Source organism: Erpetoichthys calabaricus, chromosome 4 (genome assembly GCF_900747795.2).
Source record: "Erpetoichthys calabaricus chromosome 4, fErpCal1.3, whole genome shotgun sequence".
NCBI lineage: Eukaryota > Metazoa > Chordata > Cladistia > Polypteriformes > Polypteridae > Erpetoichthys > Erpetoichthys calabaricus.
Genome location: NC_041397.2, coordinates 51,923,591 through 51,945,769, shown reverse-complemented (window position 1 = coordinate 51,945,769; position 22,179 = coordinate 51,923,591). Strand labels below are relative to the sequence as shown.

Below are 22,179 nucleotides of genomic sequence, written 5' to 3'. Positions count from 1 at the left end.
GCTCAACTCTTTTAATCTAACTCATCCCCTGTAGTCCTGGATGGAGCCTAGTTGCTCTTCTCTGGCCTTTTTCTAGTGCTGCTTTTTGTAGCCTGGAGATCAAAACTGCACACAGTACTCTAGATGAGGCCTCACCAGTGTGTTATAAAGCTTGAGCAGAACCTCCTTGGACTTGCACTCTACACATTGTGCTATGTAACGTAACAGTCTGTCAGTCTTCTTAATGGCTTCTGAATTCTGCCTGGAAGTTAATAGTGTTGAGTCCTTTACGACTCGTAAATCCTTCCCATAAGGTGTACTTTCGATTTTCAGACATCCTATTGTGTATTCAAACCTTCCATTTTTATTTCCTATGTGTAAATGCACATTTACTCACATTAAATTTCATAAGCTACAAATCTGATTAAGCCTGTATGTTGTCCAAGTCCCTCTGTAATGATTCAATGGATTTGAGATGGATGTGCCAATCCACCTACAGTATCTTAGTGTCATTTGAGGGCTGCACTTGAAAAGGAGAGAAATGTGTTATAGTGTTTTATGTTTAAAAATCACAATATATACTCATTGTAATTTAACATCACAAACAGACAGACCATTCCAATCTTGGTCTCTATAAATTACATTTAAAAAGAAATGAAAGACAGCCATAAGCTGCACCACAATCAAAATGTGTATTTCATAATCTGTGATCAAGCTAGATAGCGTACTGTGCTCTACTACAAGCTGTTTCACTGTCAGCTACTTTTATACAAATTGACCTTTTAATAAGCTCTCTCAAGCCTGATTATATAAGCTATGTAAAAACTGCATTCCAGCTGTGCTGAGAATTACATGAAAATTAACCTATAACTCAATGCAGCAACAGTCGGCAGGCAACATTAAAGAGATGAACTTGCTTTTGTTTTTGTTTTTGCTCCTCTAACTGGGGTACACCTCACCCAGTACAACAAGCGAATGTTTGTATCGAGCAGGCAGCCCCCATTCCTAAATGGTGGAGCAGTGTGTTAGTGGTTGAAAGCTATACGGTTAATGTGTTTTGGAAAGCTAGGAGAGCAAGGCTTACTCTTCAGATCATTCACGATTCTACCCTTCATCTCATCAATACATGAATGCGCTGTATACTGAGGGGAACAGGAGAAAAAAAACAATAAATAAATCAAATTTCACTTCATAAAACTGAAAAATAAAACATTTAAAACAATCAAGTATATAAAACAAGTATATTATAAGTGCCATTTGTGTAAAATATGTGTTGTACATGTAATTGTTTTTATTATGAAATTAACTGTATATAGAGAATGTTTTAGAAGAAATATATACAGTATGGCAGACAGCTGGGATGCATATGTGGAAGGACTGGGGGAGAGGACATGTTCATGGCAATACCTCTCCTGGAAGACAAGGGGGCAACCGCCCTGAATTGCATCTCGGGCCCATGGCCACTGATAGGGGGCACCTGGGCAGTTTCAGAGCCCTGGACTCCAGCATTTCCACCACACCTGGAAGTGCTGTCAGAAGAGAATCCAGGTGCACATGGAGCACTTGCGGGTGCACAATAAAGGACGCCGCCTCACTCCATTCAAGGAGCCTTTGTCGGGAGGAGAGAGACAAAGCTTGCCAGGAGAAGTGGAGGAGAAAAAGAGAGAGAAAGAAGAAGAGAACTTTATATTGTGTTGTGATTCTGCTGGACTGTGTTGTGCTTGTGGGAAGGCGATTCCCACGAGGAAAAAAGAAAAATAAAAGCGTGTGCTTGTACTTGTGCCTCTATGTGTGTCTGTGCCGGGTTTGGGTGGTGGTGTGCAGACCTGGTGGTCCACAACAGAATGGTTAAAAAGCCTGAATTACCATATCTGCCTTAATCCAGGGTATTCATAAGAAATGTAAAGATTTAGTTCATGAGTTAGAAGAACATTTTAAACAAGAATAGTTCCATCAGATGTTTAAAATTGTAAAATGTGTGCTTCAATTTAAATGTTTAAAGTCTAAATATTTTCAATTATCTATATATATAATTCACAAAGTCGCCGCCAGAAGGGGAAGACACCCATGAAAGCACGCACACCAAAACAAGACACCCTTGAAAGCACGCAGGAAGGGGCGTGGATTCACTAAGCCGCCGAAAAGTAGGACGGAGCCATGCCCACCAACTCTATGACCATTGGATAGGACGACAACTCGCAGAGCCACGCCCACCACCTCGGACGCCTGCCTCAGAAAAAACGGCGTCATTTATGTTCGTCTGTGCAACACTACACATGGACCTCTGAGCCACGTTGACTTTTCATTAGTCAACCTCAGTGGAACCTTGGTTCACACAGAGGCAGCGCCAGAGAGAGACAGAGGCACATACAGGCAGCCCAAGAGAGAGAGCCACGCACACACAGGCAGCGCGACAGGGAAACAGAGGGACACACACAGGCAGCACGACTGAGAGAGCCGCGCAATCCTTTAAAACTGAGGTTAAAACACAATGAAGGAAGCAGTCTTTAAAAAACAATAAGCCCTGTGCCTGTTTTACATTACCGTCTCACCTGCCTCACCGCCCTGCAACAGTCGAGACGCTTTCTCAGCAGCTGACCTTCTCTGTGCCTGACTCCACTACTGTCAGTCGCCTGATTAAAAATGGTGAACTCCTGCAATGTTACTATCTTGGTTGGCTTTTAAATAAAGTTCGGATTTGTTAAAATGTTCCTTTTTTTCCCCCTGTGCTTAAAACTCATTTTAAAAAAAAGTGTTTATACAACTGCTGTAATGTTACAGACAGAGAGGGCTCGCGTGCTTCTGAGAGACAGAGGGGGAGGGGGCTCGCGTGCTGCTGAGAGAGAGAGAGAGAGAGAGAGGGGGGGGCTGGGGAGGCTCGGGTGCTGCTGATAGAGGGGGGGGGTGAGGCTCACTTGCTGCTGAGAGAGAGAGAGAGAGAGAGAGAGAGAGGGGGAGGGTGGGTGTTTGTGTCAGTGTTATTCAATGTTTTTACTATTACACTGTACATTCTATGGTGTAATAATTAACTATATTTGTGCTTAAAAATCTTTAAAAAAATATATTTACATACAGTTCATACGGTCTGGAATGGATTAATTGTATTTACATACAATCCTATGGGGGAAATTGCTTCGGTTCACGACCAAATCAGTTTACGACCAGAGGTTTGGAACGAATTATGGTCGTGAACCGAGGTTCCACTGTATATTGAGTCTAGAAATACGCAAGCTATATTAAGCATCAACAACGAAGACTCGCTACACCTTAATGAACAAGTGCTGAAACTTATCCCTACCGATGAAGTAACTTTCACCAGCGTGGCCTCCATCGTCACAGACAATCCCGCTTTCAGTCACTGACAATTGTATGTTGCTCTCTCCAGAGGTCCATCTTTTCATTCACTCACAGTGGTATCCACAAACCCACCCCATTTGGACAACTGTGTCGTTCAGCAAGTGTTCACCCATCAATACATAATTATGCAGCGTATGTTACGCCGCGGGTTGGCTAGTAGTAGATATTTGTCATGTTTCACCCATTTAAAGAGGTACATAGAGGACTAGATCGAAATCACTGACCTTGAAATAGTCTAAAACTATACCATAAAATGAAATTTGTCATTTTTACCTTCTGGGAGGGTCTGTTAGAGGGCAAGGACCACTAGTGAAAAATCAGATATCAAAAGTATTATCATAGTTGTGATCAGCAACTTTGAAATATCATAAATGCCATTTTACATGTCTGTATTAATGATCCCCATTTCTTTGAAGTTTTGTGAAGAGTAAATAATTTGGACCCCTTGTGTCCCATTATGAGGGTGAACTCCTGGCGTCAGTTGATGTGGTACGCACAGCTTCACATCCTTTTGATCATTTTTGCTGAACACACATATTGGTTTACTCTTTATCATAAGGGTATAATTTTCCATCCATCCATTTTCCAACCCGCTGAATCCGAACACAGGGTCACGGGGGTCTGCTGGAGCCAATCCCAGCCAACACAGGGCACAAGGCATGATCCAATCCCGGGCAGGGTGCCAACCCACCGCAGGACACACACAAACACACCCACACACCAAGCACACACTAGGGCCAAGTTAGAATCGCCAATCCACCTAACCTGCATGTCTTTGGACTGTGGGAGGAAACCGGAGCGCCCGGAGGAAACCCACGCAGACACGGGGAGAACATGCAAACTCCACACAGGGAGGACCCGGGAAGCGAACCCAGGTCCCCAGGTCTCCCAACTGCGAGGCAGCAGCGCTACCCACTGCGCCATCGTGCCGCCGGGTATAATTTTCCTATACAAAATATGCTTCATAAATGTCCTATAAATTAAGTTTTTTTTCAGTTCTAGAGAGTCAAAAATGAGGGTCTTTACTTCTTGCATAACTAGACATCAAGATGAGGTGAGTGATATATCAAACATGGGGGTTTTCTCATACCAGTGAGTCAGGATGAGTCAGACAAAAAAAAACCTGCTGTGATTTCAAAACATAAAGGACTTCTTATGAGCACAATATAAAGATAGAGTTTAATTGTGAATGCTACAAAGTATACAAATATGAAGTATTGGTTTATTGATTATTCCTGTGGATGCAATATGTAACTGCTCCATTAGTCTGTCCTACACAAGCTTTAACTCTGTAAAGAGGGGTGGCCAGGATTTGGAGCAACGGTTTTCTGTCCACACCATTATGTACGGTTGTGGTTGCTTTAAATTAAGAAAGGTTGACAGGGTAGTGTCATTTGTAATGTACATAATTAACAGGTTAGGTTAGGTTAAATTTAATATGTTGTACTTGTTATTTCGTTCAAGCCATGCAATAAAGTTCTTTAAATTTTATGAAACAGGTTATTACTGGTTTAAGGCCTCAGAATGTTAGGTCCTGCTTGAAGCAGAAGCCAATACTAAATCAGACACAGGAATCCATCACAGGGAATGCAGTTATACATATTTATTCTTACTCTCATTGGGCAAGTTTAAAGACACTAGTTAGCCTATCAGTTTTGAAGTGTTGGAAGGAGACAGAGTACCCGAGGGAAACCCACATATACCAGTAGAGAAAACTCTGCTTTTACCCAAACTGTAAATAGGCTGATATTTAAACCAGCTTCCTATCATTGGCTTCTTTATTTGCCCCCTGCTCACTTTGCTCACCAACCCCCCTGCCTGCGCTACGTGCCAGCAACTTCGCGTCTCTGCCGCTCGCAAAACAATAAAAGTTTTAAATCTCATGAATAGGCCTCTTCATTGGGAAGAAACACTACTTTTCCCTGATGGCAACACGAATTAGACAATCTACAAGTCTCCGATTTAAAGTTTAAAGCCAAACAATATCTACATACTTCTGTCATATCACCTATGTTCATATATTCAATCTCTTTTATAACTGGCCGTGAGTGAATATCATTTCTTTCTCTCTACATGAACTGTGTCTGACAATAGCATTCACACAAATGAGAAATGATTGAACCGTGTGTGTGGTAAATGTTGTAAATGTTTTAGATGTGGGCAGGACTTTTCCAAATCTCTTTGTATAAAGTCTTGTCTTGCGTGGCTTGAAATTTTCTCTCGCAGGATTTAACTTTCAGCAAACAACCAATCTTTTAATTCTCACGGATACACCTCTTCATTCGGAAGAAACACTACTTTTCCCTGATGACAACATGAATTAGATGATTCACAAATCTCTGACTTAAAGTTTAAATCCGAACAATATATTCAATCTCTTTTTGCTGTTCCGTTATTTCACAGAGTAATAATTTCCGTTTGTTAGTGCTAATGAGATCTTTACTATCATTTTTTTGAGACTTGCAAATGTTCGTTCATCCATTATCTCTAACCTGCTCTGCATGTGTATCAACGTTTTTGAATTCTTTACGATGTTCTACTTTGTCATTTACTCTTTGTCTTTTATTTCAGGCCCTGGGTGTGGTTAAATCTCCTGGCACAAAGTCTTGTCTCGTGGGACATGAAAGTGTCTCTCTTATTAAAAGATCATGCCTCATCGCAGAATAAAAAGTCTTGTCTCCCAAGATTTTTTTGTTATAATAGAGAGATGTATATACTTGAGGATACGATTTTCAATAAAGACCATGGTATCCTGAGCCCTCATGTAAAACTTTGCTTAGTTTCAATACTAAAATATTGCTTACACTTGAAAGGCAAAAACAGCATAAAAAAATAAATCGATTTATAAAACCGTATGTAAGCCACATCCCATGAGAGGTTCCGTCATAAATCACAAATCAACTTAAAGCACATGCACTCATGAACCGCTCCCTATCACCTCCTGTCAGAAACCATATACGGTGTAAAAATGCAATCACAATCTAATAATCATATGTATTTGCCCATGTTCCTATACGACTGCTTTGTAAACCATGGAAGGACAGAGGAAAAAAGGCAGGAAATAAAATTGAAGTGAATGTGATCATAAGGTATTACTGACTCAAGTGGAGAATTCCAAAAACATTTTTTTACAGGTCTGTCTGTGGAAGTCACAAATAAAATAAAATAAAATACGCAAGTGGGATCAGACGAGTGGAGAGAGCAATAGCAATGTGGCATCATGCAGTGTTCAGTCTGCCACCAGTACCAGTGTGAATTGATGCATACTATATGCACAGACGTTTATTTTGAAAAAGTAAACGTAAGTGTTGCAATACTAATATCTAATATCTTTACATTTAACATACAATATCCAAATGTCTTGGAACTGCCACTGTGTTGATCTCCTGAGGCCATCCATGTCTCTGCGCTATCCTTTGCCGTACTGCACAAGCCATCACTATGCAGCAAATCTATGTGGGGATGTACAGCAGTGGGCCATCCGACAAGTCCAAGCACCGCCGTCTACCTTTTAATGAACCAATGGTCTGTTCTATCTAGTACTGCCTTTCATTATATCTCTTCTCTTATTGTGTACCCACTATCTCCTGAAAGAAGTTTATACAAGTTGTCTGTAATGTACTAACTTTAATTGTAGTCATCAGTTAGGCTTACTTACCAAGAAGCTATCCATCACACACAGCATGACCCTGAAGTCTGCTTCCCACACTATCATTTGATAAAATAAAGGAGTCGTGGGTTGAGGCACACAACATTAGTCAGACACATTTGAGCATTGCATATTAGTTGTATATTAATTAAATGGAAGTGATTTCTGTTTACAGAAGCAAATTCATTCCATGATGGTGCCTTTATTGCAACAAGTGTACAGTCAATTGTGCAGATTACCTTACGAAAATCAGCAATCACTGCAAATTGCCTTTTGATCTCAGCCCTGATGATAAGGATATTGCATTTCTCCAGGAAACTTCTTAAGTATACCATTCCATAAAGAGGACATGACATAGCTTAGAATCGACTGCGAGATTCCTGGCCATTTAGCCAGTTGCCAAATACACTATGGTTTTTTTGGAATTACATCATTTCAGCATGATGGTTTCTATAATGTAGGCCCTAATTCAGCAAACAAGTACAAGAGGACGGCTCTAGGAAGTCTAACTCGGCTTATAACCCAGTCATAATCATGCAATCCCTAAAAACTGCCATTCCTCTAAAAGAGCTAATGCCTCCATTAGTAAAAATTCACTTTCTTTGCCATATACAATTTCTTGCATTATGAGTTTGTCATTTTTCACATACTGCAACTTATCCTCCCGAGACACAAAGTTAGGGAGAGAGAGATGCTCTGGGTCAGCCATTGTACAGCGGCTCTGGATCAATGGCTGAAGGGCCCAATGGAGTAGTATTCCTTCTGGCCATGCAAACATCTGGATTCAAACTGCAACCTTCCAGTTACCAGCACAGATCCTTTAACCAGATAGCCACTACTCTGCCCTTAATCAGCCATTACCAGTTAAACTGTACAACACACCGTACATCCTTTTTAGAGACAAATACATAGGCTGCACACTAAGGAAATTAACATTATGAGTATGAATTAGGTGTTATTACCAGCATTGAAGACAGTTGTATTGAGAGAACATGTCAATAAACTGTGTAAGACACTAGTGGTCGCTGTCGCCCCTTTAACCCAACAGACAGATACGCAGACACAGGGTAAAAGCACAAAGAAGATCTTTTAATAATTTTTTCATCTTCAAAGTGCCTTTTAAGCACTAAAGCCACCATACACAAATAACCCAGTAATAAATCAATGCAATATTCTTCTCCATACCTCCCAGCAAGCTCTGTCCTACTCCTCCCAACTCTGGCTCGCTTGCTGGGTCTCCAACAGTCCTTTATATAGTCCTTGACCCAGAAGTGCTTCTGTTCTTCCACCCATGTGACTTGCTAGCACTTCCGGGTCAGATGGAGAATTGGATTTTTCTTCAGCCTGGAAGTACTTTGGGTCTTCCGACCCCGTGACTTCGGAGTACTTCTGGGCTATATGGGAAATAAAAATCCCCAGATCTTCCTGCAGCGTCTCCTGGTGGCACCCATGGTACCCAGCAGGGCTGTGATGCTGAACTACAGTTCCCATGAAGCCTTGCAGGAATCTGGGGCACCGCTACGCTGCAGGGAACTCGCCATTTGGCGTCTTGGGGGAGGCAGTGTCCCTCAGTAGCTGCCTTCCCCCATCCTTCTCTTCTTTGGGTGTCCCAGCCGGCCATCCGCCACAACCATAATAAAATTACTTTAAGAACAATGGAATGTGACTGACACATCATTGAAATGTGCAATGAATCGAGATTTTCTGTTCACTTCATAGTTCTTCCATCTGAGTCTCTAAAATGCCAACACCAAAAACATCTGCCTAGGACTTACAGATGGTCGAAATCTGCTGTAACTTCAAGCCAATTTCCATGTCAAATTTTTGTTTTATAAATCTCAACTATTACGTAAGACATGGCTTGCACACGTTTCCGAGCATAATCAAGTTTTATACATGAGGCGTCTGCTCTATCAAAGGAAATTCACTTCTAGGAGCATGTGCCTTCTAGCGACCAGCTTGTGCTGCCACTCGTGATGTTTCATTCCTGGATGCACTGTCTTTTCAAATGAAGGGCCAGCTAAACAACAACAACAACATTTATTTATATAGCACATTTTCATACAAATAATGTAGCTCAAAGTGCTAAAGGGAGAGTTGAACATGTTTCTGTCCAGGCCACCTCAGTTTTGTCCTGCACATGTACATGACGTACTCTAACAGACTCAGCATTCCCAAACTGGCATGTGCAGGACCTCTCCAGCTACCATAATGCCTCTCTCTTTTGTACTCTGTCTCCGTCTCTGAGGCTGCCTCTCTCCTGCCCTGTACCATCCTGATGGTGGCCTTGCCCCAACCTCTTTCCAGCTAGACATCCTCTGACGATAAATTTATAAGACATTCAATTAGAATTTACTTTGGCAATGTCCATATTTCTGTAGTTTGCCATTACATTTAAATTGCCAACCAATTTCAGCTGACTCTAATTTGAAGCCATCTTGTTTTTGTGATATGTTTACTATATGCACAGAATAGATTGCATCATATTTTCTGGATGTGTACTGTAAATAAGAAAGATTTAAAGTTGTTAAAGTAAGCCCGTGGGGGGAGGAGGGTATAGAGCTATCGGAGTAAATGTCAGTAAAATCTTTGTCATTTTCTTGAAGTACAGCTTGGTGCTCGCTGTTGCTACAGCAACATCTCAGCGCCTGTCACTTTTGCCAGTAGGTGCATTGCATTCAGTCACAGTTTCTCGGTCTTATGAGAAGGAGCTTGCAGCCAGTTTTGATAGAAAAAAATTGGATGGACAGATCTGAGACCTTCGGATATTACTTGTATTAAAGCTTAAGCCCAATGTCTACAGTGAATCTGGCATCCTGTCATAATGTACATTTTATTAATCAGGGATATTAGAACAAAATGATGATGCGCTAATTAAGCCTAAATGAGATGAATACATATTTGCTTAAGTATGTACTCTAGGTAAGTACAGCTTAAATGCTTGATAGTGCCAAATTTTACAAAACCCTCTAGTGCTTTGTAATTTACATCTTGCATTTGCAGTACCTGCAAAATTTCCAATGTTTACATCCCTTGAGAGAAAAATCCTGTATACCTGATGTGAGATGTCATTATGATCAATATTTTAGATGAACCTGCAGCAAAGAGGTTAGAGAAGGAAAAAAAAGGTTGGACTATTTATGTATAAATTTGTCCATTTCATGTATTTCTTAAGTACTAGGTTGTGAGGAGCTTGAGCCTACTTGAGTTATACGTCATATAAGTAATGCAGGAATGGACGGCACCCTTTTACCGGACTTCAGCACACACCAAACTCCTGTTTAGTTCTGCCAGTTAAACTTGCATGCTTAGCGGAAAAGAGAGCGCCAACAGTCAGGAAGAAGAAGAGGAGGAGCAAGGCTGCATGGTGGATGGGTTGGGAGGCAAAACAGAGGAAGAGATAAAAGAAGTGAATGACATAGACACTTTCCCGATGAAATAAGGGACACATTTGTGGATGTTCTCAATCATGGCCTTACAATGGCTGCGGTCAGCCGAAGGGCGCAGCCAAATGTTGGGAGAACAACCACATCCTCAATCATTGCAATGTTTCACAGAGACAACAGTTATGTAATTCAACAGTGCAACGTGCACTATACTGTAATACTGTATACTTATTGTAATGCCTCATATTACGGTATTCCACTTGCATTTTATGGTATACAGTAAATATGCTTCATACGGATACATACTGTATATATGCTGTAACACACAAACACACGCATACACATATGAAGAGATTAATTCAATGGATATTATATATACAGTATATATATATATATATATATATATATATATATACTAGGGGGCTTTGCCCCCTGCTTGCATTGCTCGCCAACCCCCTGCGTCTCTGCCGCTTGCGTATGTGGATTTCACTTTCACCAAACAACAAATCTTTTAATTCTCGCAGATACTCCTCTTCACTGAGAGGAAACACTACTTTTTCCTGATGACAACACGAATTAGGCGATCTACAAGTCTCTGACTTAAACTTTAAATCCGAACAATATTTTCGATCTCTTTTCTCTGTTCCATTATTTCACTGAGTAATATTTTCCATTTGTTTGCGCTAATGTGATCTTTACTATCATTTGTTTGAGACTTTCGAATTTTCATACTTCCATTATCTCTAACCTGCTCTGCATGTGTATCATGCCAACGTTTTTGAATTCTTTACGACGTTCTACTTTGTCATGTACTCTTTGTCTTTAATTTCCGGCCCCGAGCATGGTAAATCACTTGACACAAAGTATTGTCTAAAGAGACGTGAAAGTATCTCTCTGAAAAAGTCACGTCTCGTCCCAGGCTAAAAAGTCTCATCTTATCCCAGGATTTTTTTCTTATAATAGATATACTGTATATTATAATATACAGGGCGGCACAGTGGCGCAGTGGGTAGCGCTGCTGCATCGCAGTTGGGAGACCTGGGGACCTGGGTTCGCTTCCCGGGTCCTCCCTGCGTGGAATTTGCATGTTCTCCCCGTGTCTGCGTGGGTTTCCTCCGGGCGCTCCGGTTTCCTCCCACAGTCCAAAGACATGCAAGTTAGGTGGATTGGCGATTCTAAATTGGCCCTAGTGTGTGCTTGGTGTGTGGGTGTGTTTGTCTGTGTCCTGCGGTGGGTTGGCACCCTGCCCGGGATTGGTTCGTGCCCTGTGTTGGCTGGGATTGGCTCCAGCAGACCCCCGTGACCCTGTCTTTGGATTCAGCGGGTTGGATAATGGATGGATGGATACATATATATATATGTATATATATATATATATATACAGTGTGTATGCAAAATGACATAGTTTTTGAAATCTCACTCAATCTTCTATTTTACATTACTGTATTTTTCCCACATAGAGCTGCAAGACTAACTCACAGGGGTGGCAGAGGGCCCCTCTTCACACCTCAACAGGAGAAAGCTATTTGCACCATGGTCATAGCCAATAATGCCATTAGATTAAGGGAGATACAAAGAGTGCCATTATAGAAGACAACAATGTCTTTGAAAACATCCAATTGTTTAACATCTCAGCTATTGACAGGGTGCTGAAAAGGCACCAGATGAGCATGAAACAGCTGTACCATGTGCAGTTTGAAAGGAATGGTGACACAGTGAAGGAGTTATGGTATGTACTGTGCTTTACAGTAAAAAGTACAACATTGTATGGTGATATACAGTACAGTAAATGTGACTTGTATACATTTGCTCTGGCTGTAAAAAAGAACATGCAATATGTATTGTGGCAGGCAGCCATCTGTGTCGGGTCAGGCGCCTATATGCGCCTTTTATAACTATATCTTGTCCAAAATGAAAATATATGTAACTCATACAACACCTTTTTTTTTTCTTTTGGGACATAACTTCCTGGCTGGCTTCAACCTGACCAAATGTTAAAGGCATGGTTGAAACATTGTCGGCCATAGATGTGCCAGGCCAATGGGGAGGGAACATCACTACGTGTGCTGCTATTGTCAGGTGTGCCAACTTGTATTCCCATTACAGGACCATGCAACACACAGCACCGTCTTACAGTTTTTTTCAATTGCTTAAATTCAGTTTTCAGATTCACTTCTCATTCATATCGGTACAATGGGTCATTGTATAAATCATTGTATGTTAAATATAATGTACAATGAGCTGTGTATTTCAGTGTCTGCCTCAGTTTTACTGCAAGAAAACAATGGAGCAAACAGCAAGTGTAAAAGCAAGAGCAAGAGGTAGAGGTGTCAGAATGTGTGGTGGAGGGGTGAGAGGAGTGAAGAGAGAAAGAGGATGAGGCAGGGGTATCAAAGGCAACTAAACAAATCAAATGAGATCAGAGCCACCATTATTGACTAAGTAATAAACTATGGCCTCAGCATGGCTGAGGCTGGGCGAAGGGTCCAGCTGCATCTAAGCTGCACATCAGTGGCAAACATATTACACGCATTCAGAAATGAAACAGGTATATAACCAAAATCCTGCACATAGCGTTTTGTATTTTATTATTTTTGTGCAAACTTAGTAATGGCATATTGCAACATATATACAGTATGAACTGATGAATTCATGGATTCATGTTTGTGCCATTTCAGGATTGTACTACTTCCCCATTCTGATATCAGAGGCCCATTAATTACACCAGAACAAAGAAATAGCAATTGCTGACATGGTGAGGGCCAACAACGAATTTAGACTTCATGACATCCCGAGCGCCATTCTACAAGATGACACCATCTTTCAGAACATCAGCACTGTCAGTCTCTCTAGCATAGATAGGGTGCTGAAGAGACATGTTGTAACAATGAACCAGCTCTACAGTGTTCCTTTTTCCAGAAATAATGAGAGACTGAAGGAGCAAAGGTTCTTGTATGTACAGGTACAGTAATGTTCTTCCCTTCAATATGTCAGTGTAACTTCAGACCATACTTTAAACATACTGTAAGAGCCAATCTTAGAAAGTTAATGCTGTAAGTTAAACCCATACTTTTGTTTGCTTAATTTGAATAGAATACAGACAATGGTACAGCCTTTTATCCCCTGTAAGTTAATATGAGATAGAACTTTCTTGCTATAACTAAAATACAGTGTGTCAGTTGCTGTTTAGAATAGGTTCCGGCGTCTTGCAGGGACTGAAGGATCCGTTTACTGTACAACCTGAAAATGGGATAGGCACACAGTTTTCTGAACATTTAAAAATGGTTCAACTGTATAAGCAAACTTAAAGAAATGAAACAAGATTTTTAAGCTTTAAACAGAACTTTTCTTAAACAAGAACTTTTCTTTTTTCTTTTTCTTTTTTCTCTCTTTTTGTATGAACTGTTTTACTAAAGTTTTTTTAAATGAAGATATTTTATCTGTGGAATTATTTCAATGCATCAAGCTGTTGCTAAATTCCCATTTTGCAAACTAGAGCTGCTGAACTTTGGTCATTTTATGTGAATTATGAAATTATGTGAATTTCCCCTTGGGATTAATAAAGTATCTACAGTATCTGTCTATCTATCTATTTTAGGTAAATGCAGCTACACATAAAGTTTTGTCATTTTTTCTTTGAGTGGTGTGTTACACTATTGGATGTTCATTTGAAATTTGATCTGATATACTGATTTTTGCTTTGCAGGGAGCAATGGAGCTGGCAGCCAGTGACACCGTATACATGTTTGTGTATGTGGATGAAGCAGGATTCAATCTGAACAAAGTCGGGCAACGTGGCAGAAATATAATAGGCCATCAAGCCACAATGGATGTCCCAGGTCATCAAGGTTGTAAGGCTAAACATGGGTGCTTCAAAATCAGAGGATGGTGTAATCTACCACATTCCCACCATCGGACCCTATAACATGGCTTGTCTCCTTCATTTCTTAGGAGGGCTCTAGAGTGCTGTCCTGAGATTGAGAGGGGAGTGGTGAGACCTGATATGGCACATTATGTAGTTATTTGGAACAATGTCAGTTTTCACCACTCCAGTCTTGTCAGGGAATAGTGTACTGCCCATGAACACATGTCGATGGAGTTCATACCACCCTATTCACACTTCCTCAACCCAACAGAGGGATTCTTCTTGGCGTGGAGGTGGTATGCGTATGACCATCGGCCCCACAACCAGTTGCCTGTACTGGGTGAAATGGATGCTACTTGTGATGGATGCTGAGATAGCTTGAAATTACAGTTGCATTCTATTTATAATACAGGACATCACTGTATGTTTCGTATTTTTTTTCCCTTTGTAATAAAACAAATTTTATTTCATTTCATCATTTGGAAGTTACGTTTGAATGTATACTGGATTTATTTTGTGCTTTAAATAATTTAAATGCATACTGCAAATAGATAAATAAATATGTATACACACACACTATGGTATGAAAGAAAGAAACTAAATTTCTTACGTGCCTGTCCCAGTCAGAATGAGGCATTATGCAGATGTATTGCTGTTGGTATAAAGGAATCCCACTAGCGTTTCTTAACACACTTATGCTGCCTAATATGTTGTCTGAAAGTCCTAAGTGTTGCCGTGTCAGAGAGAGTATGTGCAGCATTGTTCATAATGGCACTCTGTTTAGTTTTAATTCTCTGCTTTGCTACAACCTCCAGGGGGTCTAGATTGTATCCTATAACTGAGTCTGCCCTTTTAATCATCTTGTTGATTCAGTTGGCCTCTCTTGAAGTGATGTTACCAACCCAGCACACCACAGCATAGAAAATCACACTGGCCATCACAGAGTTGTAGAAGATGTGAAAGGATGTCACTTCCCACATTAAAGGAATGCAGCCTCTTAACAAAGAAGAGTCTGCACTGCCCATTCTTATATAGTTCCTCTGTGTTATAAGACCAGTCCAAACTGTCATTAATAGTTCCTGTGACTGCTGGGAGGTGATCAACTTCTTTGCATATGGAAACCTGAGAAAAATTCAAATTCGGAGAACTTCACTGTCTGTATATTTTAGTTTGACTTTAACTTGACTGTTCTTAATACAATTCACTTACTCCTTAACTGTTCTTTCACTGCTGAAATATTGACAGAATTTCTTATGGTGATCTTCTCTCTGTTTACATTTCAGCTTTCCTAGTATCTTTTTAACTATTGCTGTCATAATCCTTACAGACAGTGCTTAATTTATTTGTATCATATACATTATATAACTATTTCCTTTGCACCTCGTTTTTCAAATTCTTTTTGTGCCAAAAAGTAACAAGCTTCAGTAATTAAACTTATTATTAACATGTTTTTAATGTGGACCCCCATGTACTTGTAGGAGTGGACCACCTCTGCATCCACTCCCTTAATGATGACCAGACCTAAAGGGTCTTTAGTGTCCCCAAAGTCAATAACCATTTCCTTGGTTTTGCTGATGTTAAGATGCAGATAATTCTCTTTGCACCACTGTCTCATCCCCTTATCAATACACTCCATAAGTGTAGAATAATCTGAGAATCTGAATGTGACATGACCTGGTGTTAAACTTTTACTCTAAGGTATACAGAGAAGAGAAAGGGATGTTCCTTGTGGTGCTCCACTGTTGCTAACATCCATATCAGAAACGCAGTCCTTGAGTCCCACAAACTGCCATCTCCCAATAGACAGTCCATTATCTAGGACACCATAGGCTCATCCACTAGCATATCTCTGAGTTTACTCCTTAACAGAGATGCCTGGATGGTATTGAAAGTGCTGGAGAAATCAAAAAACATCTTCCTCACAGTGCTACTAGCTTTGTCCAGCTGAGAATAAGCTTAGTGGAGCAGAGAACATCCTCCACTCCAATCTTTGTACGACAGGCAGACTGAAGTGGGTCCAGAAGTTCTACCACAAAATGTCTCATATAGTTCAGGACCAGTCTTTTCAAGGTATTCATGATGTGAGATGTAAGTGCCACTGGTCAGTAGTTATTAGATGAAGAGACGCCTGCTTTTTTTGGAACAGGAGCAATTCAGTGTGTTTTCCAAAGCAGTGGCACTTTCTGAAGCCCTATAGAGAGAGATGGAGGACACCACAAAGTTGGTCAGCACAGGCCTTAAAAACTCGAGGACCGACTCCATGTGGTCCTGCAGCTTTTGCTGTGAGATCCTCAAGGGTCTGGAATTGAACCCGGATTATTAGGAGATGTGAGGCAGCAGGACTAACCACTATGCCTTTGTGCAACACTTTCATATGAGTTAAACTGTTAATCCTTATGACAACGAACAAACATATAACCACTATGTTATATAGCACCTTTTTATAGCAGACATAATGGTGGCACAGCAATTAGTGCTGCAGCCTCACTGATCTAGTGCTCTAAGTTTGAGCAAAAGGGACCAGAGGAGTTAAGCCAAATTCATAACCATAAATTCAATTAGATCTCTTTGCTAAACCAAAAACACAACTCTTAAATTATAGTTGAAATTATAAACAGGCTTATAATAATAATAATAACAACAATAAAATGCTTTTCTCACTACTCAAAGCACTTTCACATAGTGAGTGGGGAGCCACTTCAACCACCACTAATGTGCAGCACCCACCTGGTGCCATTTTTATACGAGTACACTCAATGTACATTAGCTACTAGGTGGTGAAGGGGTGATAGAGACAGGAGGGGATTAGGGGCCAAGAATGACTAAGCCATGCTTGCCAATTTAGCCAGGATACCCTACATATTACAAAGGATGCCCAGGGGTCTTTTATGACCACCGATAGTCAGGACCTCAGTTTTACATCTCATCCGAAGGACAACTCCATTTTTACAGCACACTATTCCAGTTACTGCAGTGGGGCATTGGAACCCACATTCAGACCACAGGTTCAATGTCTGAGGTTGACCTTTTATGTCATTGCAATGGTGACATCACCCATCATTCATTAGTATACTAAACCCTTTTATTTATACAAAATGGTGGCACCCATGAAAACTAAGATGGCTTTGAAATGAGATTCAAGTAATTTTGAATTACTTTTAAAAAACTCAAGAAAATAACACTGGAAAAGGATTCAGCAGCCCCAAAACCATAACAGACAAATTATAAATGCAGGACTATCTTTATGAAACAAGATAAAAATTAGAAACGAAACACAGTCATGACAATGGCCTGGAGAACTAATTTGTTTGTGGCACCACTTGCCATAAAAGGATACCAAGGAGAGATCATGAAGTCAATGATAACTTTAGGAGTCTATAAATTGTAAAAGTCGAGTTATTTCGAAATAATAAAGATATGCCACATACCAGGAATTATAAACCCATAGGATTATAATGAAAGCTCTTCCGAAGCACCTTTCGAGGCAGAGAAACATCTAGTAATAGCTGTGTTTTATTGTCACTACTTTTAAAGGAAATGAATGGATGTAATATAATTTCTTAACTATCATACCGGTCTAGTCAGACCTCTTGACAAGATATTCTAGACAAAAATGGCTCATCAGTAGGGAACGGAAATAGTAAACTGGCAGTTGAGGTGAAACAAGAGTTCCATTACAGGGCGGAATGGAGGATTTCCATTGCAGTAGAGACTATCGGCATTGAGTTTTAATGAAACTGCAGTCAGTGTTTCTGGAACTATAAAGAGAAAATGAACACCTCTGCGCCACCCTGCATCAGACGTGATTTCAGCTGGATGGTAATGTCTGACTCCATAGAAGTAGGGTCTGCCCATGTAATGAGCATGGAATCTGGGAATGGATTAGTATGTCAGCTTTCAAGTTTTCTTACTTGATTTTTTTGCTTATTTCAAACAATGGATACATTTTGCTTGATTAGCTGCTGAAAATAACATAGCTTGTATGAATTTGATTCCAAAAGGGTAGCAATTATTTAAGCTGTTATGTCAACAGAAGCAAGAAGCCTATTGTAGATTGATTGTAAACTATGATGAGTGTTTTTTTTTCCATCACAGAAGGAACAGCAAGTGTTACACTACTGGCCATGATTACAAATAATTTCTTTTGGTAGAAATTTCACTACTTCCTTAATTGCTATTGATCCCGAAAGGCCTTCAAATGTGTAAAGACATTTCCCTTCACACCGCAGTCTCAGATACATTTGCGTTAATTGCTTTTATTGCCAATTTGTGTTTTGATTGGCCATTTAATTTTACATTATAGATACTGAGTTCCCAGGCAAAATCACTCAGCCATAATTACTTCAGGTTGTTGCCAAGAAATGCACTTGAGCTTAGTTTGGGACAACGGGACATTAGGAAATGTATTGTGCTTTACTCTTTAGACATATTTTCTAATAGGTGTACATTAACAATGACTGTAAGAAAGCATCTTTTTAAAATCACTACCTTATTGAGCACTTAGCAGCACAGTGGTACAGTGTTCAGTGTTGCTATCTCTCCTGCCTTGGTTTGGTGTGAAAAGTTGGTCCATTCTTTAACTGTGTGGACTTTTCAAACTCTCTCTGCTTGTCTCATTTATTTCTATGACTCTCCTTGTTTCCTCCTTTACCCCTTTGATGTGGGTTTTTAATTATGGTTTCCGTAAAATGTGACTAAAGAAAACTTGCACTAGGAAGGGCACCAGGCCTTAAAAACTTCTGCTCGAATAATTCTTGATGAGAAGCAGCATGCTCAGTGAGAACAAGATGTGCTTAATGAGTCTGAACATGAAGCAAAGCTGGAAAGAACAGAGATGAGAATGATCAGATGTCGAAATGGACAATAATTGACAGGACAATGAATGCTGAGTTAAGACTAAGACTTAGTGTGGAGGTAATGATTGTGCTGACAGGAAACTGACCAAGGTGGTTTGGGCCTTTGGAGTGAAAGGCAGGAGATGATGAGGTGGACCAAGATGGAGGTGTTGGGGATGATGTCTAGGGGTTGGCTAAAAAAGATGTGATTAGACGTGGCATTACACGGTATGAAAGGAATGGGTCTCATCCCAAAGGATGTCCTGAGTCCTGGAGAGTAAAGGAAAAAGATTTGTGGAGCAACCAGCTAACAGGAAAAGAGCCAATGCAGTTAGAATAGGCAATGACACCCCCCAACCTACTGATGGAATATGTGCATTTAGTAAATGGGTGCATACCACTCCAATCAAATTTTAAATGTTCCTTAGGAAAAGCAAATAATGTTTAGAATCCTCTTCTGCATAAATACAAGGGGTTCTTTATCTTTATCTTTTTAAGAGAATTCAAATATTTTATTAATTGTACTTTCAAATACCTGGGCGTCATTTTAAAAAAAATTTTTTTTTATTTCACCTTATACAATTTCTTGTATTAGGAATTTGTTAGTTTTTGCATACCCCTTGGGGTCAGATCACAGGGCCAACCATTGTACAGCGCCCTTGGAGCAATTACAGGTTAAGGGTCTTGCTCAAGAGCCAGCAGAATAGGATCTCTTTGGCAGTGATGGGTATTCGAACCGGCAACCTTCTGGATACCAGAACAGATCTTTAGCCGTAATGTGCCTTTACATGGATTTTTCAGGTGCTTATGGGGAAATAGCTAGATGTGCTACTGTCTCATGCATTTTATTCCACTTTTATCCTCATAAAGGAATCCAAAAACCTGAAAGAAGAACAATGAACCCTTCATACTTTGCCTTCAGTCCCACCTCATCTGCCCCTAGGGTTTAAGAGCATTGGCATCACTTATGGACAAGGGTCATGGGTGTTGTTGGAATCTTTCTTTTTCCAAAACCATAATTTTATTTGTAAAACAAGGCCAAATTAAAAGGTTAGCCCTGGCACCCCAATGCTTTTATGTGTTTCTGCTTACTATTTTATAGCAGGCAAATATATAAGGAATTACTATAGCTATATAATGGCGGCGCAGTGTCGCAGTGGTAGCTCTGCTGCCTCGCAGTAAGAAGACCAGGGATCTTGCCCCACCGGGAAGCCTGGAAGAGGGTCGGACCATGGGAGGAGCACTGTTTTTCCCTGGGCGCAAGAGGGCAGCCCCCCTGGATTCCATCAGGGCCACGGAAATGGAGCTGGGGAGCTCAACCCTATGGGGACCCATGGCCACCACCAGGGTGCGCCTTGACAGTCCTAGAGCCCTGGAGGACAGCACTTCCGCCACACCAGGAAGTGCTGCTGAACCAGAAGCTGTGTACGCCTAGAGTGCTTCCAGGTGCAAGGGCAGCACTTTTGCCACACCATTACCGAACACCTGGAGAACATCTGGGGCATTATAAAAGAGGCCGCCTCACTTCCTTCGAGGAGCCGGAGTCGGGTGGAGGAGGATGGAGCTTGCGAGAGAGGTGTGGAGGAGGCTGAAGGAATAAGGACTGAGTTAGTGTGGGGTTTGTGCACTGTCGTTGTGTTGTGTGTTGTGTCGAAAAATAAAGCATGTGATATACTGTAGACATCTGGTGTCGTGTCTGTCTGTGGCCGGGCTATCTTTAGCAATAGATAGATAGATAGATAGATAGATAGATAGATAGATAGATAGATAGATAGATAGATAGATAGATAGATAGATAGATAGATAGATAGATAGATAGATAGATAGATAGATAGATAGATAGATAGAAACAGTACATATATAATATGCTACCGTGGTTGTTCATTTGTTGGTCCAGGATTTTAAACCTCCTGTAGCTTGCAAACCGTTTGAACTATTGACTTGGAATTTAGTACACATATACTACATGACATCTACTATCTGCTTTCAGGGTGATGATTGACCTCCAAGGTTATTCCTCTTTTTTTTATTTTATTTTACTGTAGAATCAACTCTTGGCATTGGCCAGCAGGGCGGCTATGCGGCGCATGCGTACAGGCGCTGTTCTCATCTTACGACCTTTGCTTCCTCTACCTCTTCACATCTTAAATTATTCTTGAGGCAGTTTGAAGACTTAAGTGCCAGCTTAAGTGAAAAATTAAAGAAAACATACTAAGTAGTTGCAACACAAACAATGACCTAATCAGTTTTAATGCGAAAAGATGCAGACGAAAGAAGAGAAGAAGCGGGCTGTTAGGGTGGAGAAAAGAAGAGGTGCTCAGGAAGCTGATACCCGTCTGTCACAAATTACTCCTGACACTCTTCTCCATCCATTCCACCCTGTCTGCACTCTCTTTTTCACCTCTCTTCCACAATCCCCATTACTCTGTACTGTTGATCCCAAGTATTTAAACTCATCCACCTTCGCCAACTCTACTCCCTGCATCTTCACCATTCCACTGACCTCCCTCTCATTTACACACATGTATCCTGTCTTGTTCCTACTGACCTTCATTCCTCTCATCTCTAGGGCATATCTCCACCTCTCCAGGGTCTCCTCAACCTGCTCCCTACTATCGCTACAGATCACAATGTCATCAGCAAACATCATAGTCCATGGGAACTCCTGTCTAATCTAATCTGTCAACCTGTCCATTACCATTGCAAACAAGAAAGGGCTCAGAGCCGATCCCTGATGTAATCCCACCTCCAACTTGAATGCATCCATCACTCCTACTGCAGAGCTCACCACTGTCACACTCCCCTCGTACATATCCTGTACAACTCTTACGTACTTCTCTGCCACTCCCGACTTCCTCATACCACAATACTACAGCTCCTCTCGAGGCACCCTGTCATATGCTTTCTCCAGGTCCACAAAGACACAATGCAACACCTTCTGGCCTTCTCTATACTTCTCCATCAACATCCTCAGAACAAACATTGCATCTGTGGTGCTCTTTCTTGGCATAAAACCATACTGCTGCTCACTAATCATCACCTCACTTCTTAACCTAGTTGCCACTACTCTTTCTCATAACTTCATGCTGTGGCTCATCAATTTTATTC

At 40.8% G+C, this 22,179-nt stretch overlaps 1 protein-coding gene across 1 annotated transcript in view; it reads right to left on the bottom strand.

Moving 5' to 3' along the window:
- The window catches only part of LOC127527715 (uncharacterized), a 387,645-nt gene extending 365,728 nt beyond the window's left edge, over window positions 1–21,917 (bottom strand). The window contains exon 1 of the mRNA XM_051927368.1: window positions 21,674–21,917. Coding sequence (XP_051783328.1) covers window positions 21,674–21,721 — 48 coding nt within the window. The 5' untranslated portion in view covers window positions 21,722–21,917. The remainder of the gene's footprint in view (window positions 1–21,673) is intronic.
- Window positions 21,918–22,179: the final 262 nt, after the last annotated feature.